The following is a 27,887-nucleotide window of genomic DNA, read 5'->3' on the forward strand; positions in this document are numbered from 1 at the left end:
CTCTTATCAAGGTTACGTATATAGCCCGAGGAGGTTCCGAACTCTTTCAGGAGCTGCATGATTGCTCTCAAGCCTTCCTGCGGTTCCGAGACGTAGAGGAGCAGGTCATCCGCATAGAGTCAGGCTCTGTGCTCTCTGCCTCCCCGTTGGATGTAATTTGTTCTTTTAAATGGATAATATGTATGTAGCGCACAATGACTTACGAGAGACGAGAAGTGATGAAGTCGATCCAGGCTTTATTAAGTGATGCTTGTCCCCAGCAGCTCAGCAACAGAATGAAGCTGCGGGGAGAAGCTCGGGTTCTTATACTCCGCCTTCAGGGCGGAGCCAGGAGTCGGCAGCCAAACAGGACCCGGGATCTGTCAGCCAATAGCATCACGGCTTCCCAGTCCCACATGACCCCTAATACATACCACCACATTCACCCCTTGTTAAAAAGGAACCCGGCGGGGTGGTGGTTCGCATGGTGGTAGGGGTTTACAAGGCTGGCCCTGGAAGGAACATTTCGGACAGTGTTACTACAGTTTTAGCCCTACACTGGGCTATGTACAAGTTTGTGAAAACTATTTACAATATTAGCAAAAAAATGTTTTTTTTGTTACAACAACATTCTTGGTGTCACGCGGATTCCACGAGTCGAGCGGGTGGTCTGGTCTTCCTCGTCGATCGCCTCAGCCCCGGTGGTGGTGCAGGTGCTTGTTCAGGCGTTCTCGTCTCCGGGAGCGTTTCGGTGTTTGTTCCTGGGCAGGCACGGGAGGACTGATCCCCCTGGGAAGGGGGGCGGTCGCGGGGTGCGCCGGTGGCAGGGAGGGGATGATCGGTGTTGGGGGGGGGTGTTGCCGGCGGGCGCCAGGTCACGCAGGGAGACCGTGTCCTGTCGGCCGTCGGGGTACACCACGTAGGCGTACTGCGGGTTCGCGTGGAGAAGGTGAACCCTCTCGACCAACGGGTCCGATTTGTGCGCCCGCACATGTTTCCGGAGCAAGATGGGTCCTGGGGCCGCCAGCCAGGTCGGCAGCGACATTCCGGAGGAGGGCTTCCTGGGGAAGACAAGGAGGCGCTCATGAGGTGTTTGGTTAGTGGTGGTACACAGCAGCGACCGGATGGAGTGGAGAGCGTCCGGGAGGACCTCCTGCCACCGGGAAACTGGGAGATCCCTGGACCGTAGGGCCAGTAGGACGGTCTTCCAGACCGTGCCATTCTCCCTCTCTACTTGCCCGTTCCCCCGGGGGTCGTCCTGCTCGAGGCTATGCCCTTGCTGAGCAGGAACTGGCGCAGCTCGTCACTCATGAAGGAGGACACCCTGTCGCTATGGATATACGCGGGGCAACCGAACAGTGTGAATATGGTGCCAAGGGCTTTAATGACTGTGGCCGCTGTCATGTCGGGGCAGGGGATGGCGAAGGGGAAACGAGAGTACTCGTCCACCACGTTCAGGAAGTATGCGTTGCGGTCGGTGGAGGGGAGGGGCCCTTTGAAATCCAAACTGAGGCGTTCAAAGGGGCGGGAAGCCTTGATCAGGTGCGCTCTATCCAGCCTGAAAAAGTGCGGTTTGCACTCTGTGCAGATGTGGCAGTTCCTGGTGACTGTACGGACCTCCTCCACAGAGTAGGGGAGGTTGCGGGACTTTACGAAATGGTAGAATCGAGTGACCCCCGTGTGGCAGAGGTCCTCGTGGAGGGCTTGGAGGCGGTCTATTTGTGCGTTGGCACATGTGCCGCGGGATAGGGCATCGGACGGCTCGTTCAGCTTTCCGGGACAATACAAGATCTCATAGCTGCAGGTGGAGAGCTCGATCCTCCACCTTAAGATCTTGTCATTTTTAATTTTGCCCCGCTGTGCATTATCGAACATGAAGGCTACCGACCGTTGGTCGGTGAGGAGAGTGAATCTCCTGCCGGCCAGGTAATGCCTCCAATGTCGCACAGCTTCCACTATGGCTTGGGCTTCCTTTTCCACTGAGGAGTGGCGGATTTCTGAGGCGTGGAGGGTCCGGGAGAAGAAGGCCACGGGTCTGCCCGCTTGGTTAAGGGTGGCCCGCCAGAGCTACGTCGGATGCGTCGCTCTCGACCTGGAAGGGGAGGGACTCGTCGATGGCGAGTATCGTGGCCTTTGCGATATCCGCTTTGATGCGGCTGAAGGCCTGGCGAGGCTCTGTCGACAGGGGGAAGGTAGTGGACTGTATTAGCGGGCAGGCCTTGTCTGCATACTGGGGGACCCACTGGGCGTAATATGAAAAGAAACCCAGGCAACGTTTCAGGGCTTTGGAGCAGTGGGGGAGGGGGAATTCCATAAGGCGTTCGGGGTCGGGGCCTATTAGCCCATTGCGCACTATGTATCCCAGGATGGCCAACCGGTTTGTGCTAAAAACGCACTTTTCCTCGTTATATGTGAGGTTCAGGGCGTTAGCGGTCTGGAGGAACTTTTGGAGGTTGGCGTCGTGGTCCTGCTGATCGTGGCCGCAGATGGTTACGTTGTCGAGATACGGGAACGTGGCCTGCAACCCGTGCTGGTCAACCATTCGGTCCATCTCCCGTTGGAAGACCGAGACCCCGTTTGTGACACCAAATGGGACCCTTAGGAAATGGTATAGAGTCCCGTCTGCCTCGAAGGCGGTGTACTTGCGGTCACCTGGGCGGATGGGGAGCTGGTGGTAGGCGGACTTGTGGTCCACAGTGGAGAAGACCTTATACTGGGCAATCCGATTGACCATGTCGGATATGCAGGGGAGAGGGTACGCATCTAGCTGCGTGTACCTGTTGATGGTCTGGCTATAGTCTACGACCATCCTTTGCTTCTCCCCGGTCTTTACTACTACCACCTGGGCTCTCCAGGGACTATTGTTGGCCTGGATTATGCCTTCCTTCAGCAACCGCTGGACTTCAGACCGAATAAATATCCGGTCCTGGGCGCTGTACCGTCTGCTCCTAGTGGCGACGGGTTTGCAATCCGGGGTGAGGTTTGCAAACAAGGCCGGCGGTTCAACCTTGAGAGTTGCGAGGCCGCAGATAGTGAGTGGGGGTATTGGGCCGCCGAATTGGAATGTTAGGCTCTGCAGGTTACACTGGAAATCTAATCCCAGTAATGTGGGCGCGCAGAGTTGGGGAAGGACGTAGAGCCTGTAGTTCTTAAGCTCCCTCCCTTGCACCGTTAGGTTCGCGATGCAGAACCCTTTGATCTCTACGGAGTGGGTTCCTGCAGCTAGGGAAATCTTTTGCATGCTTGGATGGATGGTCAGAAAACAGCGTCTTACCGTGTCTGGGTGAATAAAATTTTCAGTGCTCCCGGAGTTGATCAGGCATGGCGTCTCGTATCCGTTGACCAGCACTGTTGTTGTCGTCGTCTGGAGCATCCGGAGCCGCGATTGATCCAGTGTCACCGAAGCCAGTCGTGGTAGTAGTGTTGCGGCGTCTTCTTCGGACCCCGTGGAGCCATCGATGCTGGGGTCCTTTGTTGTCAACCAAGATGGTGGCGTCCATGAATCGCACTCGGCCGGGGGTGGACAAAATGGCCACCCCCATGGATAGCACGTGGTCGGGGGTGGACAAAATGGCCGCCCCCATGAATCGCACGTGGCTGGGGGTCACAAGATGGCGGCGTCCATCCTCCCCTCGTGGTGCCCGGGACCCAGCGGGTCGCTGCGGGGGGGGGGGGGGTTGTGGAGCGTTTGGGATGTGCTGGGCTCGTTCTTCTCCGGGGATTGCGGCGACCCCCCGGGACCGGCACACTGCCGCGTAATGGCCCTTCTTGCCGCAGCTGTTACAAATAGCTGCGCAGGCCGGGCAACGCTGCTGGGGGTGTTTCGCTTGTCCGCAGAAATAGCAGCGGGCCCCCCCGGGATGGTCTGGCGCTTTAACCGCGCAAGCTTGCGAGGGGGGGGGGGGGGGGGGGGGGCGGGGGAGTTTGTCGCGACGGGGGTCCACGGAGCCCAAGGGGCTGCCGCGCGGTCGTAGGCGCGGGCGTTTTGCGAGGCCACATCTAGGGAAGCTGCAAGAGCCCGTGCCTCTGAGAGTCCTAGCGACTCTCTTTCTAAAAGTCTTTGGCGGATTTGGGGAGAGTTCAAGCCTGCCACAAATGCATCACGAATTAGCATGGCCGTGTGTTCGATCGCGTTCACCGGCGGGCAGCTGCAGCCCCGTCCCAAAATTAGCAGCGCGGCGTAGAATTCCTCTAGCGATTCTCCGGGACTTTGCTGTCTCGTCACGAGTTGGTGGCGCGCGTAGACCTGGTTAACGGGCCGAACGTAGATGCTCTTCAGCAATGCGAGCACCGTTGGGAAATCCTCTGCGTCTTCTATGAGAGGGTAAATTTCCGGGCTTACCCTCGAATGCAGGACCTGCATTTTCTGGTCTTCTGTGATCCGGCCGGGGGCCGTTCGGAGGTAGCCTTCAAAGCATGCTTGCCAGTGTTTAAATACTATTGCCGAGTTCGCTGCGTGGGGGCTGATCCGCAGGCATTCCGGGGCGATCCGGAGCTCCATAATCTTTTAAGCTCACTTAATAAATTGTAGCGCACAATGACTTACGAGAGACGAGAAGTGATGAAGTCGATCCAGGCTTTATTAAGCGATGCTTGTCCCCAGCAGCTCAGCAACCGAATGAAGCTGCGGGGAGAAGCTCGGGTTCTTATACTCCGCCTTCAGGGCGGAGCCAGGAGTCGGCAGCCAACCAGGACCCGGGATCTGTCAGCCAATAGCATCACGGCTTCCCAGTCCCACATGACCCCTAATACATACCACCACAATGTACTGAGAAATTGCTCTTGCAAGTATACATAGAAAATAATCGTACACCCTAGAAACTGCAAAACTGGACAAAGAACAGTATAATTTAAAATTCAGCCTGAATGTATACTGTCATGTGAGAGTACGTTTAAGAAATGGATGTTTATGCAATGTACCTTTAAGGAATGGAGATGATCATATTACTGAAGTGATGGCACGGGGGGGGGGGGGGAGCTCACTTCTGAATTTGGTTTCAGTTTTGAAAAAGCAGCTTGTGTGTGTCTGTGTGTTTCCAGAGAGCTGCAGGAAGAAAATCAAGGTGCTGGAGCTGAAGTCAACCAAGCTGATATATCTCTGCCATTTAACAGAAAATATATATATTCTGTGACCTGGTGTGTTACTGTTTTGAAGGTTTGAAGCCTTTTGGATGTTTGAAGCCTTTTGGATGTTTGAAGGAACATTTTGAGGGATTATTTAGTGTTGTATTATTTTCGGGGTTATCTTTGAAGTAAGGGTTTTAAGAGATCCAATGTTTATTTAATAGGTTAATTTGAGTTCATGGAATAAATATTGTTTTGTTTTAAAAACGTGTCCATAATTGTAATATCACACCTGGGGAACAAGCCGTGTGCTTCAAAAGCAGCAATCCATTAAAGGGAGAGGTTGGTTGAACTCCATGATACATTTTGGGGTTCTGAAAACGCTTTGCCCATAACAATACACATTGTCCAGGTACAAATATGTTTCACATAAGTACCCTTGGCTGACATCATGAAACACGTTCCTTTGACTGCTTTTTCAGCTCTCTGAAGAAAGAGTTCAAATATGATCATTTTTAAAAATCAACATATATTAGATTAGAGAACTTCCAGATACAAAGAACAAGAACAACAAAGAACAAAGAAATGTACAGCCCGGGAACAGGCCCTTCGGCCCTCCAAGCCCGTGCCGACCATGCTGCCCGACTAAACTACAATCTTCTACACTTCCTGGGTCCGTATCCCTCTATTCCCATCCTATTCATGTATTTGTCAAGATGCCCCTTAAATGTCACTATCGTCCCTGCTTCCACCACCTCCTCCGGTAACGAGTTCCAGGCACCCACTACCCTCTGCGTAAAAAACTTGCCTCGTACATCTACTCTAAACCTTGCCCCTCTCACCTTATACCTATGCCCCCTAGTAATTGACTCCTCTACCCTGGGGAAAAGCCTCTGACTATCCACTCTGTCTATGCCCCTCATAATTTTGTCGACCTCTATCAGGTCGCCCCTCAACCTCCTTCGTTCCAGTGAGAACAAACCGAGTTTATTCAACCGCTCCTCATAGCTAATGCCCTCCATACCAGGCAACATTCTGGTAAATCTCTTCTGCACCCTCTCTAAAGCCTCCACATCCTTCTGGTAGTGTGGCGACCAGAATTGAACACTATACTCCAAGTGTGGCCTAACTAAGGTTCTATACAGCTGCAACATGACTTGCCAATTCTTATACTCAATGCCCAGGCCAATGAAGGCAAGCATGCCGTATGCCTTCTTGACTACCTTCTCCACCTGTGTTGCCCCTTTCAGTGACCTGTGGACATGTACTCCTAGATCTCTTTGACTTTCAATACTCTTGGTTCTACCATTCACTGTATATTCCCTACCTGCATTAGACCTTCCAAAATACAACAAATGTAAAAGCAGTGCGGTATATCTCGAAGGCATCTGCATCCTCTCGGTCCATCATCCGATCAGTGGAATCTTCTTTTTTCTTCCGTCTGTGGAAGACTAGCCAGTTGATCGGATTTATCATTCGGAGCCTGTGCTAACTTTGCGTCTGTGGTCGTCTTGCGCGCCAGTTGTATACCGTCTGCGCTACTTACTCGCTGCACTAGCTGTAATTTCTTGCACGCTTCAGCACCTAATAAAGACATTTTATTTGCTTGTACAATTGCAAACTTGCAGGCTGCATGGTTGCGCAATGGTTAGCACTGCTGCCTACGGCTCAGAGAGGACCCGAGTTTGAATCCCGGCCCTGGGTCACTATCTGTGTGGAGTTTGCAATCTCCCCGTTTCTATGTGGGTTTCACCCCCATATCCTAAAAGATGTGCAGGATAGGTGGATTGGTCATGCTAAATTACCCCTTCATTGGAAAAAAATAATAATTGGATACTTGAAATTTATTTTAAGAAAAAGAATTGCGAACCTGATGAAAAATCTTTGTCGCTTGACTTCGATCTGCAGTTTGCCGGTTCCGAAGGTCGCTATTTGTCTTCCGTTATAGTCTTTTAAAATATAGTCACTGTCTTCTATTACTGGTTTAACTTTAAGTTTTTTTTTACATCGTCTTGATTAATTAGATTTGCTCTTGAGCCAGTATCTAGTTTCATATCAATTAAGAGTTTTATTGATTATTATCGGAATCGTTCAATCACCAGTATTTTTGACTATCGAGATTTCTTTTAAAGTTCTCTCTATTTTCAGTTCTTCGTTGGCGTGGACTACACCCACCAATTAAGGGGCAATATTTTTAGCGTGGCCAATTCACCTATCCTGCACATCTTTGGGTTGTGGGTGTGAAACCCACGCAAACACAGGGAGAATGTGCAAACTCCACACGGACAGTGACCCAGTGCTGGGATCGAACCTGGGGCCTCGGCACCGTGAGGCAGCATCACTAACCACTTTTCACACCTCTTACACAAAATGGTGGCTTCAACATTTTTTCTAAAATAGCCACTCGGACCGCATTTTTGCTTGAACTGCGACACAGCAATATCACCATCACTGGAAGTTGTTTTCCTGCCATTTTCATGGAGATGAATCTCCGTTATTTTTTTTCAATGCTACTTCGCTTGCTTTTGCATAATTTAATCGCATCAGCAAGCTTTAATTCTGATTCTCTCAACAGATGTTCACAAAGTTTATCGCTCTGGAGGCCATATACGATGTGGTCTCTGACCAAAGAATCATAGAATTTACAGTGCAGAAGGAGGCCATTCGGCCCATCGAGTCTGCACCGGCTCTTGGAATGAGCCCCCCACTCAACCCCACCCTCCACACTATCCCCGTAACCCAATCTAACCTAAGGACAATTTTAGCATGGCAAATCCACCTAACCTGCACTTCCATGGACCGCGGGAGCAAACTGGAGCACCCGGAGGATCATGTAGCTTTGCAAAGTTGCAGGTCTGCACTTTTAATTAAGATCTGTGACAAAGCTATCTATTGTTTCACCGATTTTCTGCACACCCATTCATAAAATATACGTTTTGACGGTCTCGTTAGTCTGAGTGTTACAATGTTACAATGATGATCAAATTGCTCTATTTACTTCTTATGGCTCTTTTTGTCCTCCTCCGTGGCAAATTGAAAGGAGTTAAACAATTCAATTACATGGGGACCCGCTACAGTTAAAAAAAGTACAATTTTTCTCTCATCCAAGGCATCTTCAAATCCAAATCTTGTAAGCCAGCCGGTACATACAGCGTGTCTAAAAACACACCAGTTTGCATCTCCATTACCCGATGTGCGCAGGTCATGTGGAGTCTTCAAGCCTTCCATCTTTTATCTGCCACGAGGTACGCTATTTTCTTCTCAGTCGGTCTTTGGATTTTTCGATTTTCGCACAACATTTACTTTCTTCGATGTTTTCTATAGAATTGCTAGATCTAAATACTCCTTTCTTTCGGACACCCACGACCTGGTACCATGAGATGTTCTTTGCTTGTTCAAATTAATATTATTAAGGTTGTAGTGTTGCTGCAAAGAAAATGCAAACTTTGTACTAAATCAAAGTCAATTTATTTACACTACACTATAAATTGTGAATTCTTAAGAATGCCGAAAAAGCCAAGCATTAGATCAAATAACTACAATACACAGACCTACTGAAAAACACGACTGTCTCCAACCTTCCCTTCTAACTCACTCCAAGATCACGTGGACCACCGTGTGGGTTGTGAGGTGTGCTCTTACTCCATCTAGTGGCTGGATGCTATAATCTCACAAACGTCGACAGATGTGGAGTAGAGAGCATCCTATCTGGCTGCATCACAGCTTGCTATGGCAACTGATCGGTCCAAGATCGCAAGAAACTGCAGAGTGTAGTGAACTCAGTCCAACGCATCACACAAGTTTGCCACCCTCCCACTGTCTCAGGAAGGCAGACAACATTATCAGAGATATCTCCCACCCAGGCATTGCCTTCTTCCAGACCCTTCCATCAGGCAGAAGGTACAGAAGTCTATAGGCCCACACATCCAGACATAGGAACAGCTTCTTCCCCACAGCTACAAGACTCTTCAACGACTCCCCCTCAGACTCCTATGTTCCCGGTAAGAACACTATTCACGACGCCCAATGCTGTTTTTGCTCATGTATTTGTTTTATTTGGCCCCTTGTTCCGCACTGTAACCAATCACTGTTTGTCAATGTACCATTTGTCAATGAACTCTGTTGATTATTCTTTTTGTCCACTATGTATGTACTGTGTACGTTCCCTCAGCCGCAGAAAAATGCTTTTCACTGTACTTCGGTACATGTGACAATAAATAAAATAAAATAAAAGTTACAGACTATTCTACATGATCATTCATATACACAAAGATGATATACTGGATATCATTACACACAGCACACAAAATTCATGTACATCAAACACTGCAATGCTGATTACTGGAAGTCATTATGGGATGCCACTTCACCAATGAACATTTGACACGAGATTTGTTGAAAGTGTTAATCAATTTGTATTTGTGTCTTATTTTGGACTGTATTAGCCAGGATTAACAAGAGATGGTGGGATTAGACACGCCACAGTGAATATTTGGCTAACACAGTTGATGGTTCACATGTTATGCAAGCACCAGTATAACAAAAGTAACAAAACTCCCACCCCCCCTCACTTCCATGGCATTTTCCTGTTTCAGAAACACTTTCTAATACTGGTACATAAATAATATGACCAGAGCAGCCATGGAGTTTCTAATCTATATTCAAATACTTTTATTTTTTACCATTATGTAATTGAATACCTCTTTAATCAACCATGTTATTACAAACCATCCCTAAGAACTTTGTTTTCACTGATTCCATTCGAGGTTCCAGTTAAAATCAGACAAGATAAACCACTGATAAGTACTAAGCTTTGTCAAATCATACTAGGTTTTGATGATAACAAACTAAAGCTCTGACACAATGGTTTTGCTTTTGACAGCTTATATGCCATTTCAACTTTTGTGCTTCAAGCTGAGTGAAGTAAAAATGTGCTCTTTTCCCTATAACATACAGTACAGAATGAATGTCTACAATACATTAGCATGGGCCCATCTGGAATATCCATCAACCTGTGGCTATCAAATGTAGCTGTCTGAATGTGGATCTCCAAACTTAAAAAAATGCACTTTTAAGTGCAAAGTATTGATACACTACCTCAGAATAGATTTCAATTCTGATATTTATAGATGGATTTTCATCTTCTCCAGGAGAATTTTTTGCTCTTAATCCGCTTTGATATAAATTCCAAGGATTTCCTTGCAATGTTGTAACAGCTGCGTCGCATTACCTTTCAATACAGTGAGAGTAGCATCCTGACTGTAGCGCTTCCGAACTGAATTTGTTGCAATGCAGCGATATACTCCAGCATCATCTACTTGCACATCGACAATTTGCAGAATTCCATTTGGGAGAACTATAAATCTGAAAACAAATTCAAAGTTGCTATAATTTTCAATCCAAGAACAGAACAAATTGAGTTTATAATATAGTATATCCCTGTTCATGGACTCAAAAGTATCAGGTAGTGAGTGATGCCACTGATTTGAAATTGGACAATTTAAATCTATTCTTAATTCTGTCCAGCAGATCACTTTGAAAACAACGGATTCCTAATGAAATATTTCTGATATTTTGGGGGCATACAGTTACAGATATAAAGATATTTAAAAATATACTCACCTGAATAAATATTTGTTGCAAAAAAATGCACTGCAGTAACTGCACTAAATAAACTGGATTGCTTATTTGGTAAGACATTTTACAGAGAAGTAGTAAGCCAAGGAAATAAAAAAGGTGGTTAAGTAGTCACCATACAGGAAATTCTTGGTGGAGGTAGCTTACGACTTGGCAGGTTCGTTAGTAAAATAAATCCTAGTGGAAGCAAAGTGGTCCCTGCAACCAGAGGTCAGACAGAAAACCACTTACACTGGTTTCTCCATGAGATAGTAATATAATTCCCATTTATGACTGCACCAAAGACAAAATGAATGCACAATTAAAATCCATGCCATATTAATAGCTTCATTGAAAATCTGGAGGCAGTTTCGTCAACACATTGGGTTGGGAGCAGGGTCAAGGGAAATGCCGATTCGGGGGAACCACAGATTTGAGCCAGGGAGGTGGGATGGAAGTTTTCGGAAATGGGAAGAGAAGGGGATTAAGACGCTAAAAGATTTGTTTCTTCGGGGTCGGTTTGCAGGATTGAGGGAGCTGGAAGCGAAGTATGGGCTGGAGCAGGGAGAATTGTTTAGATACATGCAGGTTCGGGATTTTGCCAGGAAGGAGATACAGAGCTTCCCGGAGGAACCGGCCGCCACATTGCTGGAGGAGGTGCTGACGACAAGGGGACTGGAGAAGGGTGCAGTGTCAGCGGTGTACGGAGCTATTCTGGAAGAGGATAAGGCACCACTGGAAGGGATCAAAGGAAAATGGGAGGAAGAGCTGGGAGGTTATAGAGGAGGGGTTCTGGTGTGAGGTGCTCCGGAGAGTGAATGCCTCCACCTCATGTGTGAGGTTGGGGTTGATACAGCTGAAGGTGGTATATAGAGCGCAACTCACAAGGGCAAGGATGAGCCGATGTTTTTGAAGGAGTAGAAGATGTGAGAGAGCTTTGCGGGGGGGCCCCGCTAATCACGTTCATATGTTTTGGTCCTGGCCAAAGCAAGAGGATGACTGGAAGGAGGTTTTTAAGAGTAATTTCCAGGGTGGTGCACATGAAACTGGACCCAGGTCCCCGGGAGGCCATATCGAATCAGCCAGGGTTGGAAACGGGTGCAGAGGCAGATATCATAGCCTTCGCCTCGTTGATTGCCCAAGGATCCTGCTGGGATGGAGAGCAGCCTATCCATCCTGTGCCCTGGCGTGGCGGGGGGACCTGTTGGAATGCTTGACCCTTGAGAAGGTTAAGTTCGAACTGAGGGGAAGCTTGGAGGGGTTCTACAAGTCATGGGCAGGCACTATTTATTATGCACTTTCAAGAACTGGACAACATCGAACATTAGTTGGTGGGGGGGCTGTGTATATTAAGGATGACTATGGGTAATCCCTGATTCCTTTTTGTCATTTGTTTGTGTAAACATGCGGGCTGATGTTTGGGGGAGGATGGGATTGTTGTTATTGTTATGGGACTTGACACATCTGTTGCTGATTATTGTTTATTGTTGGTGGGTGTAAATTCAGGAGAAAATGTGAAAAAGGAGAATAAAAATATTTTTTATAATCCATGCCATATTAAATGCTAAAGTTCCAAAGAAAAACAGTTTAAGGAACATGCATTTTGATGGATTTTCAAAGATCCAAATCACAAAGTATAACTTCGGACTTTGTTTTCTCATCATGGTAATTACTGGTGCAGTCACTTATGGAAGCAAACATGATAGCCAATTTGTGTACAGCAAGAACACTTGTCTATGATTGTTCAAAGACTTATATGGGATCTGCAATATAACGGTAACCGTGTTTAAACTGCACTCTTAATAGCACATTTTTGTTTTAGCAATTAGAGACGTTCCCCGAAAGCGTTGCTGCCATTTAATTTTAGTGCGGTTACTGAGATGCCGAGTCTTTTTTTTAAAAAAAGAACTGCTGCTTTCCGACCATCCTGCTTGCTGCTTCCTCTTGCTCACCAACCCTCCCTCTTCCCGCTTCCCTCCCCAGCCCTCCTAGCTCACCACTGGCTGGCCGACCTCCCTGATCACCACTTTCCTCATTGGCCCTCTCGCTCACTCAGCCTCCCACTCGCTGCTCCCCACCCTCCCTTCTCTCTCTCCCTCTCTCCTAGGAATGTCAGGGAAGAAAGCAATGAATGAGAAGAGGGCTGGAAATTCGGAAGAGGCGGCAAGTTAGGAGAGGAGCAGGAAGGTATGGAAGCAGGAGGTAGGCTGAAAGAGTCACTAAGTTAACAGTTAGTAACTCTTTCAACTTAGCATTTGTTTTCACTTGCCATCTCCCCCAACTCGCATGGTGGCAGCACGGTAGCACACTGGTTAGCACTGTCGCTTCATGCTCCAGGCTCCCAGGTTTGGTTCCCTTCCTGGCGGAGTCTGCACATTCTGCCCGTGTCTGCATGGGTTTCCTCTGGGTGTTCCGGTTTCCTCTCACAGTGCAAAGATGCACAGGTTAGGTGGATTGGCCATGTTAAATAGCCCTTAGTTCCAAAAAGGTTAGGTGGGGTTGCTGGGTTACAGGAATAGGGTGGAGGTATGGGCTTGGGTGGGGTGCTCTTTCCAAGGGCCAGTGCAGACTCAATGGGCCGAATGGCCTCCTTCTGCACTGTAAATTCTATGATTTCATGAAATCCCCAATTCTCAAATGGAGAAAGACCTAGCATGATCGACAAATTGCAGTGTTACAACTGAGAGGTGCACCTTTAGAACATTACAGCGTAGTACAGGCGCTTCAGCCCTCGATGTTGCGCCGACCTGTGAAACCACTCTAAAGCCCATCTACACTATTCCCTTATTGTCCATATGTCTATCCAATGACCATTTGAATGTCCTTAGTGTTGGCGAGTCCACTACTGTTGCAGGCAGGGCATTCCACACCCTTACTACTCTCTGAGTAAAGAACCTACCTCTGACATCTGTCTTATATCTATCTCCCATCAATTTAAAGGTATGTCCCCTCGTGCTAGACATCACCATCCGAGGAAAAAGGGTCTCACTGTCCACCCTATCCAATCCTCTGATCATCTTATATGCCTCAATTAAGTCACCTCGTAACCTTTTTCTCTCTAACGAAAACAGCCTCAAGTCCCTCAGCCTTTCCTCATAAGATCTTCCCTCCATACCAGGCAACATTCTGGTAAATCTCCTCTGCACCCTTTCCAATGCTTCCACATCCTTCCTATAATGCGGCGACCAGAATTGCACGCAATACTCCAAATGCGGCCACACCAGTGTTGTATAGCTGCAACATGACCTCATGGCTCCTAAACTCAATCCCTCTACCAATAAAAGCTAACACACCGTACGCCTTCTTAACAACCCTCTCAACCTGGGTGGCAACTTTCAGGGATCTATGTACATGGACACCGAGATCTCTCTGCTCATCCACACTACCAAGTATCTTACCATTAGCCCAGTCCTCTGTCTTCCTGTTATTCCTTCCAAAATGAATCACCTCACACTTTTCTGCATTAAACTCCATTTGCCACCTCTCAGCCCAGCGCTGCAACTTATCTATGTCCCTCTGTAACTTGTAACATCCTTCTGCACTGTCCACAACTCCACCGACTTTAGTGTCATCTGCAAATTTACTCACCCATCCTTCTACGCCCTCCTCCAGGTCATTTATAAAAATGACAAACAGCAGTGGCCCCAAAACAGATCCTTGTGGTACACCACTAGTAACTGGACTCCAGTCTGAACATTTCCCATCAACCACCACCCTTTGTCTTCTTCCAGCTAGCCAATTTCTGATCCAAACTGCTAAATCACCCTGAATCCCATGCCTCCGTATTTTCTGCAGTAGCCTACCATGGGGAACCTTATCAAACGCTTTACTGAAATCCATATACACCACATCAACTGCTTTACCCTCATCCACCTGTTTGGTCACCTTCTCAAAGAACTCAATAAGGTTTGTGAGGCACGACCTACCCTTCACAAAACCGTGTTGACTATCTCTAATCAAATTATTCCTTTCCAGATGATTATACATCCTATCTCTTATAAACCTTTCCAAGATTTTGCCCACAACAGAAGTAAGGCTCACTGGTCTATAGTTACCGGGGTTATCTCTACTCCCCTTCTTGAACAAGGGACAACATTTGCTATCCTCCAGTCTTCTGGCACTATTCCTGTAGACAAAGATGACTTAAAGATCAAGGCCAAAGGCTCAGCAATCTCCTCCCTAGCTTCCCAGAGAATCCTAGAATAAATCCCATCCGGCCCAGAGGACTGATCTATTTTCACACTTTCCAGAATTGCTAACACCTCCTCCTCATGAACCTCAAGCCCTTCTAGCCTAGTAGCCTGAATCTCAGTATTCTCCTCGACAACATTGTCCTTTTCCTGTGTGAATACTGACGAAAAATATTCATTTAGCACCTCTCCTATCTCCTCGGACTCCAAGCACAACTTCCCACTACTGTCCTTGACTGGCCCTATTCTTACCCTAGTCATTCTTTTATTCCTGACATATCTATAGAAAGCTTTAGGGATATCCTTGATCCTACCTGCCAAAGACTTCTCATGCCCCTCCTGGCTCTTCTTAGCTCTCTCTTTAGGCCCTTCCTAGCTAACTTGTAACTCTCGAGCGCCCTAACTGAACCTTCATGTCTCATCTTCACATAAGTCTCCTTCTTCCTCTTGACAAGTGTTTCGACTGCTTTAGTAAACCACGGTTCCCTCACTTGACCTTTAACTGCAACTAGCCCATCAACGGCAGCCCTCATGTTCAGCAGACCAGTGTGTAACAATTTACTCGACTCTCACCCATTCTATTCTCAGAACTTGAGAGCAGCTTTTAAAACTGCACGAGATAACGACCAAAGTGCATGATAAAAATACAGGCACAGAATTTCCAGGTTTACAGTTGGAACAACAAGTTCGCATCCAAGATCGCACAGAAGATATGCAACAAGGATTTGTTCAGAACCAATTCCTATGAAGTTATTCCACACAAAATGTGCAATGGCAAGACAGAACAGAGGACAAATCAGATCCTTTCCAGCTCCAATCACTGTGCAGTCCCATTGCATCGAGGACAAGATCCAAGATCCCAAATACAACCAGGAACAATCACCCAAGAATGACAATCTTACTGATCACTGTGAGCCATTACATAAACCTGACAAGGTTCCCATTACAAGATCTGGCAGATTACTTCAATGTTTTAGAGACTCATAGATTCATCAGCCCAAACACTTATGTAATGGTAACTAAACATGAATATTTATTGTAAATAGATATACATCTTTGGAAAGGGGGGGGGGTGAAGTATATTTAAAAAGGGAGGGGGATGTTACAATGTGTCTTCAAGGGTAGCAGCGTGTCATTATTAGAAAGAAAGTGTGTCATGTAATCCAGTCTCGGTTTCACTTTGGCCTGTGGCAGTAGATACCACACAGAGTTCTGCTGCTGATGTCTTCAAGCTTTTTACCTTTGCAAAGCTGTTCTTATGTGCCTAGTATCAATAAATCAATTACTTGAGTGCCCATTGACATCTATGTTGCATTTCTTGAGGCAAGTCTTCAGGATATCTTTGAAGCACTTCCTTTGTCCTCTTGTTCGGGAGCCTTCCTTCAGCTGGACAAAGATGATTTCCTTTGGCAGACAAGACTCTGGCATCTTAAGCATGCAGTCGGCAAAGCAGAGTTGGATTCAGATGATCATGGCCTCGCTGATGATGATCATGGCTTCTTCAAGGACGCTGACGTTAGTACCCCTGTCCTCCCAGCTGATGCAGAGAATCCATCTCAAACAATGTTGATGGTATCGCTCCAGGGCCTTGAGGAGGCGTCTGTATGTAGTCCAAGTTTCTAAGTCATATAGAAGAGTTGGGAGGACGACTACCTTGTACAAAGGTTGTCAAAGACTGTAATCTTTAGGTGCCTGAAGGCAGCTCTCGCGGATTGGATAACGATGTTGCATCTCTGCATCAATGTCAACCTTAGATGAGAGATGGCTACCCAGATAGTGGAAATGTTACACATTTGGGAGGGTTTATCTCTTGATCTTGATGGAGGCGAGACCAGATATTGCTCTGGGGGAGGTGGGTAAAGGATTTGAGTCTTCTTGAAGTCGAGGACAAGACCGGTTCCGCAGTATGCTTCTGCAAAGGTGACAAGTGTGGCTTGGAGATTCTCTTCCACGAGAGCGGAGATTACATTGTCATCTGGGTACTAAAGTTCAATAAGCGATGTCAGTGTTGCTTTCTTCTTGGAATTCAACAGGCTGATTTGATCTTAACCACTTGGTATGTGAAAATCCTCATTGCTTTCTTTCTCAAGTAGCAAAGCAATTAGGTACAATTACAGGAGTCCAAACTGTACACAAAGTCACACGAGGTTCAAGTCCATTGAAAAAAAATCCATTTGGATTCCAACAATGCATATGGAGCAAAAGTTTAAGACTTTTGCAAAAGAACAGCTCTAAGTTACACAACCAGTTCACTCGAAAAGAATAGTCCAAGAAGCTTCAGTCAAGTCACTATCTGTATGGACTTAGAAATTATCTAGATATTGTGGGGTTTTCACCGTCTCTTCTAGATTATAATATGTCCACTAACTTCAGAATCTATGCCCATTGAAACTAAAACTATGATAATTAAATGACTAAACATCTAAATAAATAGTCTCTCGAATTGCAACATAGACCAATACTTAACTGAGAATTTTGATCTCTGTAAATCTTTTTTAAAAATCAGTCTATGTACTAGGAGTGCAATAAGATTTTCACTTTGTTTAATGCATCCAGGTATCTCCTTGGGGGAAAAGAATCTAATTGGCCAATGAAGGTGACAATATTATGAATTCTAAACAGTCTTTAGCCCTATTTGTCTCAAGTGTCCATGCATAATTGACAATTTTCTTTTTCAAATTACAACGGAGATCCCACAGGGGATGGTTGGACAGCTCAGTTGGGAAAGCATCAGATTTTCAATCTGAGAGTCCTGAGTTCCAGGTGCTGTTCTTGGTTCAACGTGCTCACTCCCCATAAAAACAACATCCCGCAGGATTTCAGTGATGGGAAAATGTCCAAACCAGCCTCTATGACTGTGTGCGATGCCAGAGGTGGCAAAAAAGTTCTCCAAGCTGCAATTTTGATCAGCTAAGTAATGAAGCATTAACCCCCAAATTTAATGGCCCACATGGGCACAGAATTAAATTAAGCTCGACTCACGTAATTGGCAATTATACCACATAGATGTCTGTATTCAGGCTATATCACCTTTCTTAAAAAAAGTTACATCGGAGCACTAGTTAAAATTTTTGGGAACTGCTTAAAAGGATACCAGCACGGCACCGAGGTCCCAGGTTCAATCCTGGCTCTGGGTCACTGTCCGTGTGGAGTTTCCACATTCTCCCAGTGTTTGCATGGGTTTTGCCCCCACAACCCAAAGATGTGCAGGCTAGGTGGATTGGCCACATTAAATTGCCCCTTAATTGGAAAAAATGAATTGGGTGCTCTAAATTTATTTTAAAAAAGGATACCAGCATATTGGAGAAGAAACCAAAACTGAGATTTAAGGATTCAACCAGCAAATATTGCACATATTCAACGCAAATTGCATTTGTTTCTACTGAAATAAAACAGATCAAATTAGTAGATGCTGAATCATGCAGATATAGATTTGAGCAGGTTATCTAATCCAAATGGTGATCACAAATTACAGACTATGGCAGCTGGGCAATGGTTTTTGCAACCATGAATTGTTGGGTACTGCAAGGAATAAATACCATATGCTCAGTCATTATTGAACTAACTTTATTTATGTCACCCCGACAAGAGAGGGCAGCAGAGGAAATGTAGCAAAATGCTCAGATCTTGCACTCTACTACATAGATGATGCCTCAATCTTATCTAATACACGATACCTGCAGCTATATGTGCCAGTCTCTGAAAGGGAAGCACAAGGTAAAAAACACAATTAAATAGGTAATTACAAAGTGACAAAGATGATTGATATGGGGAGGGCGCTGGAGGTTATTTACATGGACTTCAGTAAAGCCTTTGACAGGGTACCTCATGGCGAACTGGTCCAATGGGTGATGTCACACAGGATCAGAGGTGAGGTGGCAAGATGGATACAGAACTGGCTCTTTCACAGAAAGCAAAGGGTAGCAGTAGAAGGGTGTTTTTCTGAATGGAAGGTTGTGACTAGTGGTGTTCCCCAGGGATCTGTGCTGGGGCCTCTGTTGTGTGTAGTATACATAAACAATTTGGAGGAAAATGTAGCTGGTCTGATTAGTAAGTTCGCGGATGACACCAAGGTTGGTGGAGTGGCAGCTAATGTTGAGGATTGTCAGAGGATACAGCAGGAGATAGGTAGGTTGGAGACTTGGGTAGAGAAATGGCAAATTGAGTTTAATCCAGCCAAATGTGAGGCAATGCATTTTGGTAGGTCTAACATAGAGGGGAAATAAACAGTAAATGGCAAAACTCTCAGGAATATAGAAAGTCAGAGAGATCTGGGCGTGCAGGTCCACAGATCTTTGTAAGTGGCAACGCAAGTGGACTCGGTAGCCATTGGACGGGGCATCAAGTATAAAAACTGGCAAGTCATGCTACAGTTGTCTTGGTAGAATCTTGGTATGGCCGAACTTGGAATATTGCGCACAATAAATACCCAACTGATCAATAATTCTGTTGATCTTTTGTATTAAATACAGTAATTCTGCTCAGTGTTTTCTTTACACAGCAGCTTTTCACCCAGTGAAGTCACCGGTACATTTATCTTGATACAGTATTTCTGTAACCACATTGGTCAATTTTAGTTAAAACTGTATGTTCACAATGGTAACTATTGATTGTACTGGCATTTATGAAAAAGGCAGAATCATACACACAGGTAATGTCCTAAATGTAATTGAGTTTAATCCAGCCAAATGTGAGGCAATGCATTTTGGTAGGTCTAACATAGAGGGGAAATAAACAGTAAATGGCAAAACTCTCAGGAATATAGAAAGTCAGAGAGATCTGGGCGTGCAGGTACACAGATCTTTGTAAGTGGCAACGCAAGTGGACTCGGTAGCCATTGGACGGGGCAGTATGGTCGGCACGGGCTTGGAGGGCCGAAGGGCCTGTTCCTGTGCTGTACATTTCTTTGTTCTTTGTTCTTTGTTCTAATTCGCTACCCATCTTAAATTAGCTGATTTCCAGCAAGGAGGGTTGCTACAATTGGTCTGTCTCTGGGTTAAGGAAAGGGAGATGAGCCAGGATTTCCACCTCCAATTATACCCAGCTAGGTCCACTGGACGCTCAAGTATGTTTGGTGTGTCAGAGTACAATAGAAAACTGGACTGGAATGCTTCCTGCAGTCAAAAAATCTGCCAACACTCCATGTTAATGCTCACACTCAAATCATGACCAGTGGAGCCAATATTAGAACTCTCATGGAACTGTCTCTTAGTGGAGTTTTTAAAAAATAAATTTAGAGTACCCAATTATTTTTATTCCAATTAAGGGGCAATTTAGAGTGGCCAATCCACCTACGCTTCACATCTTTGGGTTGATGGGGGGGGGGGGGGACCCACGCAAACACGGGGAGAATGTGCAAACTCCACACGGACAGTGACCCAGAGCCGGGATCGAACCTGGGACCTCGCCGCCGTGAGACAACAATGCTAACCACGGCACCACCGTGCTGCCCTTGGAAATATTTTAAACAATTTTTTATACAAAGTTTACACAAAACCAAACAACACATTAAAAAAAAAGCAATAACCCTCCCACTCCACTTAAAAATATAAACTAAACTCCCCCCTCCCCCTCCCCCCCCCCAAAAAATAGGTAACAGTGACCAACTCTTTAAAGTGCATTCTAGGCATCCGCCATCTACGATAAAACCTATCCACTAACCCTCTCACGGCGAAGGTGACCTTCGCGAGGTGTAAAAATCCCAGCATGTCACCCAGCCAAGCCAAGGCGCTTGGCAGTGTAGTCCACCTCCAGCCTAAGAAGATCCACCCCCTTGCCAAAAGCAAGGCAAAGGCCAGAGTTTCTGCCCAGAACCGGAGCTCTGGTTCATCAGAGACCCCAAAAACGTAACCAGTGGGCACGGTTCCAACTCCATGTTCAGGATTGCCGACATGGTATCAAAAATGGAGCTCCAGAAGCCCACCAGCTTTGGGCATGACCAGAACATGTGTGCATGGTGTGCCGGCCCCCTCGAACATCTACCTCATCTATCCTCCACCCCATCGAAAAATCAGCTCATTCTCAACTTCGTGAGGTGTGCTCGAAACACTAATTATAGCTGAATGAGACTCAGCCTCACACAGGACAAAGTCACGTTCACCCTCCACAGTGCCACATTCCACACCTCCTCCTCCAGAATTGGCCCTAGCTCTTCGACCCACTTTGCCTTCGCTCGCTCAACCGAGCCCTTATCCATAGAATAGAATAATCTCCTCCTCCCCCACTATCAGTTGGTATATGCTGGACGTACTGGCCAGCTCTAACACCGAGCAGGACAAAATCCGCTTGAGCAAGGTAGAAACCTTGGAGATACCTGAACCTGTCAGGGTCCATAAGCCCATATTTCTCCTTCAGCTCCCCCAGGCTCGCAAACCGACCTTCAAGAAAGAAATCTCCCAGGCGGAACGGTGGCGCAGTTGTTAGCACTGCTGCCTCAAGGCGCTTGAGGAGCCGAGTTTGATCCCGGCCATGGGTCACTGTTCGCGTGGAGTTTGCACATTCTCTCCGTGTCTGCGTGAGTTTCGCTCCACAGCCCAAAGATGTGAAGATTAGGTGGATTGGCCATGCTAAAATTGTCCCTTAATTGGAAAAACTGGGTACTCTTAAATTTATTTATTTTTTAAATAAATAAATCTCTCCCCATCTCCTTCCACTCCCTAAACTTTGCATCCAGCCTGGCAGGCTCGAATAACTGAATTACACAAATGGGAGCTAGCCTTGAGGCAGCTTTCAAATTGAAATGTTGATGGAGCTGCCTCCAAATCATTAATGTGGCTACTGCCACTGGGTTAGTTGTGTTTCTTCGGTGCCAATGGAGTGGAGCCATTACCAACGACCCCATACTTTCTCCCCTCACAGACTCTGCCTCCACCTGGACCCACAACTCCTCAGAGTCCCCGCACCACTCCAGTACCTTTTCAGCATTAGCCGCCCAATAATAATATTGAAAGTTTGGCACAGCCAAGCCCCCTGTTCGTCTCTCCCTCTGCAGCACCACCCTCCTGATCTTCGGGCCCTTACCCACCCAAATAAACCCAGTTACAAGCCGGTCAATCACTCTGAAAACGCCTTCAGCAGGAACACCAGGATGCACTGGAATAGAAATAAAACCTCGGCAAGTTATTCATCTTAACCGATTGTACTCGGCCCGCCAGGGATAGTGGGAGACCATCCCATCTTTGCAGGTCCGTGATGTTCTTTTAAACATTTACACAAGGAAACTACAGTTGTTAGGTTAGGTCCTTGTTGCAACAGAAGGAATGTCAGAATTGCCTGTTTGTGCCAGGGCTAACACTAATGTCATGCTGCACACCACCTGCACTGCCTCCCTGATATGTACAATATTTGCCAACACCTGAAATCTAGCCAGAGCTTCAGAACCCCTCAAAGGTTATGGCAGCACGGTACGGTAGCACAGTGGGTAGCACTGTTGCTTCACAGCTCCAGGGTGCCAGGTTCAATTCCTGGCTTAGATCACTGTCTGTGTGGAGTCTGCACGTTCTCCCTGTGTCTGCGTAGGTTTCCTCCAGGTGCTTCGGTTTCCTCCCACAAGTCCCAAAAGACGTGCTGTTAGGGGAATTGGACATTCTGAATTCTCCCTCCGTGTACCTGAACAGGTGCCGGAGTGTGGCAACTAGGGGCTTTTTACAGTAACTTCATTGCAGCGTTAATATAAGCCTACTTGTGACAATAAAGATTATTATAAAGAGTGTTTCTAGGGATTGTAGCCACCTGGGTTGGCCACTTCCTGACTTAAAATGGAGATCCGCAAAGAATGCAGGGAAATTCAGTCAAGCCAGGAAAAACTAGCAGGTGCAAAGTTTCCTGTGTATTAGAACTTGCAGAAACCCAGACAGCACTGAAACGAGCAGCCATCTGCATATTAATGAGCGATCCCCGGGAACAATTGAAACATTTAAGGTGAATAAGGCCAAGCCAGACTCCACGGCGCCAGCAGGAGCCAAGACAAAGGAAGGCCAACGGACACTCAGGAACCGCCCAGCGATCAGGGAACGGCTCCAGTATTAGAGAAATCGATCCAAGTGATCGGAACGTAGTCCAATCACTTGGAACCAGATACGGGGTCCGCCCCGGACGGCGCAAAGCCCCAGAGAACTATAAAGTAGAGTCCCCAAGTTCAATTCGTCCTTCTTGGCAGGGTCACTCAGCAGTTCAAACCAACCCTTGACAGTGACCTGCCTAGCTGCCGCACCAACCAAGTAAGTCTCCAGTCAACGCACGCTACGAGATAGGCGCTCCTAGCTATCGGTCCATACCAGCTTTTGAGTCCTGCAGACTCAGAATCGAACAAAAGGCCATTTGTTCCCCTGACCTGGTGGGCCAGTCCCAAAGCTAAGTATAGGCCTTTTAGTGTTAGAGATAGTCTAGTAAGTAGAGTTTTATGCATGAGTAGTGATTGACTGTGTATAATAAATGTGTTTTGATTTGAATCTTACTAATTGGTGTGACAATTATTGATCAGTACTTGAACCATGTGGCAGTATCATAAAGATACCTGGCGACTCTAGAGCAAAGGTTATAGAAACAGAGCAAATTAAGTAAAGTCACAACGGGCAACAAATTAAGAGCCAACCAAAGTTAGCAACAGGATCCCATAAGGGCAACAGACTTAGTTGAACTGCAAAAATCTGACTTTAAGCTTAAAAAGGTCAGTGAAGCTGTCACATGAGGGCAGCACGGTTGCACAGTGGTTAGGACTGTTGCTTCACAGCGCAAGGGTCCCAGGTTCCAATTCCTGGCTTGTGTCACTGTGTGGAATCTGCTCGTTCTGCCTGTGTCTGTGTGGGTTTCCTCCGGGTGCTCCGGTTTCCTCCCACAAGTCCCGAAAGATGTGCTTATTATGTGAACTGGATATTCAGAATTCTTCCTTAGTTTACCCGAACAGAAGCCGTAGTGTGGTGACTGAGGAATTTTCACAGTAACTTCATTGCAGTGTTAATGTAAGCCTTCCTGTGCCACAAATAAAGATATTATTTTGACCTAAAACTCCATTCACACTCAAATAAACTCAATTTATTTTTATGATGTCGCTGGCTTTCTTGTGCTTTTCCCTATTTACCTGTGCCACCAACCTTATGGCATTTATCAAGGAGAAACATTTTTCAGAAAACTATTTCATTCTGTGACTTCTTTACAGGTTTCGCATTTTCTTAATCTTCTCTAATAAGTAACATTTTCTTTACTATCCCCAATATATTTTTCTTCCTTGTAGGTCTCACACTCTCTCCTTTATTTCCTTCTTCTTCTCTCCCTCTCCCCACCCATACTCATGCCCTGGAGGTGGAGAGCTACATTGTGTGGTACTGGCCACAATAGTCCAATGACTTGCCAAATTGATATATGGGTTATTTGGTTTACAAAAAAAAAAAAAATGAAGTTTACCATACTGTGAACATTAGTATTAACTTTGAGAACTTACCTTACGTGATTTGGAATTGCTGATTGGTTCTTCTCCCATGTGACAACTGGAAGCGGGAGTCCGATAATTCCACACTCAAAACGAGCAATTCCATTTTCCTCCACCACCTGTGATTCAGGCTGCTGATGAAATCGTGACAAGGCTGTCAAAACAAAAATTTCCCTCAAGTGTAACCAAACATAAATCAAACAGCCGCAGCAACAACCACAAACTGAATATATACTGCAAGGCATTGAAATAATTAAGTCCAAGGGAACATTTATCATAGTGATATTGTCTTCTTTCAATGTAAGTGACTGGATTTAACTTAGTTTAGTTGTTTTGCACAAAACTCAATTACAATCTTCATTTGGTATGGTGGCATTGTATTTAAATTTAATCTTTTCAGGGCCATCTTGGTATCACATTAACAAACCTTCGTCATTTTGGTAACACTTTCAAGAAAGATGATTTTTCTGACAAAAATCTCTTGCAGTTCTGAAAGGGGATCGATCAGTAAACCCACAACTTGATAATGAGGTCATCACACACAATGTTTTTACACTTTGAGAATAGGTTAAAGTCCACATTCGCTGTGCAAGACAGCAGATTATTCGCAAAATTGCTTAAGCATAAAATGTTTCATTTGTGGTGTCTTTGGTTTGTTTTATTGCTACTTCTCTAACACTCCACCCTACATGCTTCAGTTGAGAGGAGAATGATGAATGATGAAGTCCCATTGTGATATGGTATGAATTAAGTAATGGCATGATGGGAAAACTGGTCAATGTGAAAACTGGTCAAAAGGTTTGATACAATATAAGAAAGGCGGAAACTACTCATTCCATCTCCCCAGGCCCAGGTAAAGAATGCTGCCCTAACCATTTTCAGACTAGTATGGCCGTAGGCCAACTCTGCATAACTTGGGAGCCTGAAAAGATCAGCGACGGTCGAGCCACTCCAAAACACCGGACCTCGGCAACTCCTGATAAAACTAACTCGTCATAACCCAGGGCCGTAGGAATTTAAAACAAGATAAGTTCAGGAAGAAACAAGTCTATTCAGACCTTTCAATGCTCCGTCCGAGGACTAAATAATGGTATGAGTGATATGGCCAAACATAGTCTGGTCTTTGCTTCCGTTTGTATTTCCGATCAAACTCCTGACCATACTGTTGTCACATAATCTTGATAAAGATAATATATAAATATTGAGCTAATTCTCCGCGAAAGCGCGGAACCTGTGAAAGACTCAGCAGTTTTGTTGACTGCTCTCCGACTTCAAGTTTCAGCCATTACTGCAAGCAGTTGTTTTCGAAAATAAAGCTTGTTATTCTGTCTTAACGAGTGTGTTGTATCTTTCTACTACAGAAGCGGGAAAATATTGACTTTGACACCATATATGCCTACCTCTCCCTGGATAAGACGATACTACCCATAATTATCCCATTAAGTGGAACATTTAAATAAAGGAAAATCACAGACTCTTTCACAATCAGGGACTAACTAACTGCACCTACTAAACGATTCCTATTTTCCCACTTTTTGAAATAAAGAATTAAAGGTAGATTGTGAAATAAATAACCCAACAGTACCTGGCAGTGTTCAGTTTCCACCCAAGATATTACACCCAACCTTTATTAAGTAAAAGAAAGTTAGACCTGGGATCATATTTCTTTTTTTTTTATAAATGTTTTTATTCAAGGTTTTTCAATAATTTTACAGAACACTCCAAAAAAGAAAATAATACAAAGAAAACATGATAATATGCCAACAAAACAACTTAGCCCTCTAAACGATTAACAATTTAACACCTGATCCAAAGCAAAGTGGGGCATGCGCCCCTTACAAAAATAAAAATAAATCACCCCCCCCCCCCCCCCCTCGGTTGCTGCTGCTGCTGACCTCCACCTAACTTTCCGCGAGAAAGTCAAGGAACGGTTGCCACTGCCTGGAGAACCCCTGCAGGGACCCTCGCAAGGCAAACTTTATCTTCTCCAACCTAACAAACCCCGCCATGTCATTGACCCAAGCCTCTACGCTTGGGGGCTTCGTGTCCCTCCACATTAACAAGAGCCTTCTCCGTGTGACCAAGGAGGCAAAGGCCAGAACTCTAGCCTCTTTCGACTCCTGCACTCCCGGATTGTCTGATACCCCAAATATCGCTATCCCCCAGCTCGGTTTTACCCGAGTATCCAAGACCTTGGACATAGCCTTTGCAAAGCCCTTCCAAAATTCTGTAAGCGCCGGGCATGTCCAGAACATATGGGCGTGGTTTGCTGGGCTCCTGGAACACCTCACACACCTGTCCTCGACCCAAAAAAACTTACTCATCCTCACCCCTGTCATATGCACCCTGTGCACCACTTTAAACTGGATTAGGCGGAGCCTGGCGCAAGATGTGGAGGAATTGACCCTGCCCAGGGCGTCAGCCCACAGACCCTCATCCAGCTCTTCACCCAGCTCCTCCTCCCACTTGCCCTTCAGCTCCTCCACCGAGGCTTCCTCCGCCTCATGCAGCTCCTGGTATATCTCCGATATCTTACCCTCCCCGACCCACACGCCCGAAACCACCCTGTCCTGTATCCTCCGGGCAGGCAGCCGTGGGAATTCCCCTACCTGCTTTCTCACGAACGCCCGAACCTGCATATACCTAAAGACATTCCCCGGAGGTAACCCAAATTTCTCCTCTAGTGCCCTCAGACTGGCAAAGGTCCCATCGATGATCAAGTCCGCCATCCTTTTGATTCCCGCCCTGTGCCAGCTTAGGAACCCATCTATCCTACCCGGAGTGAACCTGTGGTTGTTCCGTATCGGGGTCCAGACCGAGGCCCCTACCTGCCCCCAAATCCTGTGTCGCCGCCACTGCCGGGCTCATGGTATACCGCGTTGGTGGAAGCGGCAACGGTGCCATCACCAGTGCCCCCAGGCTGGTACCTATACAGGCCGCCCCCTCTCCCTCCATTACCCATTTCCGAACCATAGACACATTCGCTGCCCAGTAATAGCTGCACAGGGTCAGCAGCGCCAACCCACTCCCCCCCGATTGCACTCTAAGAACAATCTCTTAATCCTCGGGGCCTTATTTGCCCACACAAATCCCATAATACTCCTGTTTACCCGCTTAAAGAAGGCCTTGGGGATGAGAATGGGCAGGCACTGAAAGACAAACAGGAACCTAGGGAGGACCTTCATCTTTACGGACTGCACCCTACCCACCAGGGAGAGTGGCAACATGTCCCACCTCCTAAAGTCCTCCTCCATCTGGTCCACCAGCCGTGCCAGATTGAGCTTCTGCAAGACCCCCCAACTCTTGGCCACCTGGATACCCAAATGCCGAAAACTCCTCTTCACCATCTTGAGCGGTAGCTCCTCCAACCTCCTTTCCTGGCCCCTCGCATGCACCACAAACAGCTCGCTCTTCCCCACGTTGAGCTTGTATCCCAAGAAGTCTCCAAACACGCTAAGAGTCTGCATGACTTCCCCCATCCCCTCCACCGGATCCACAATGTACAGCAGCAGGTCATCTGCATATAGTGAGACACGGTGCTCCTCCCCCCACCCCAAACCAACCCCCTCCAGTTTCTGGACTCCCTCAACACCATGACCAGCGGCTCAATC

At 46.4% G+C, this 27,887-nt stretch overlaps 1 protein-coding gene across 3 annotated transcripts in view; it reads right to left on the bottom strand.

Moving 5' to 3' along the window:
• The window catches only part of igdcc4 (immunoglobulin superfamily, DCC subclass, member 4), a 366,490-nt gene that overhangs the window by 264,314 nt on the left and 74,289 nt on the right, over nt 1-27,887 (bottom strand). For all 3 annotated transcript variants that reach the window (XM_072470589.1, XM_072470588.1, XM_072470587.1), the window contains exons 3-4: nt 24,289-24,430; nt 10,274-10,407 (exon numbers count right to left, since the gene is read on the bottom strand). In XM_072470589.1, the coding sequence (XP_072326690.1) occupies nt 10,274-10,407; nt 24,289-24,430 (276 nt within the window). The remainder of the gene's footprint in view (nt 1-10,273; nt 10,408-24,288; nt 24,431-27,887) is intronic.

The sequence above is a fragment of the Scyliorhinus torazame genome, chromosome 12, assembly GCF_047496885.1.
Source record: "Scyliorhinus torazame isolate Kashiwa2021f chromosome 12, sScyTor2.1, whole genome shotgun sequence".
NCBI lineage: Eukaryota > Metazoa > Chordata > Chondrichthyes > Carcharhiniformes > Scyliorhinidae > Scyliorhinus > Scyliorhinus torazame.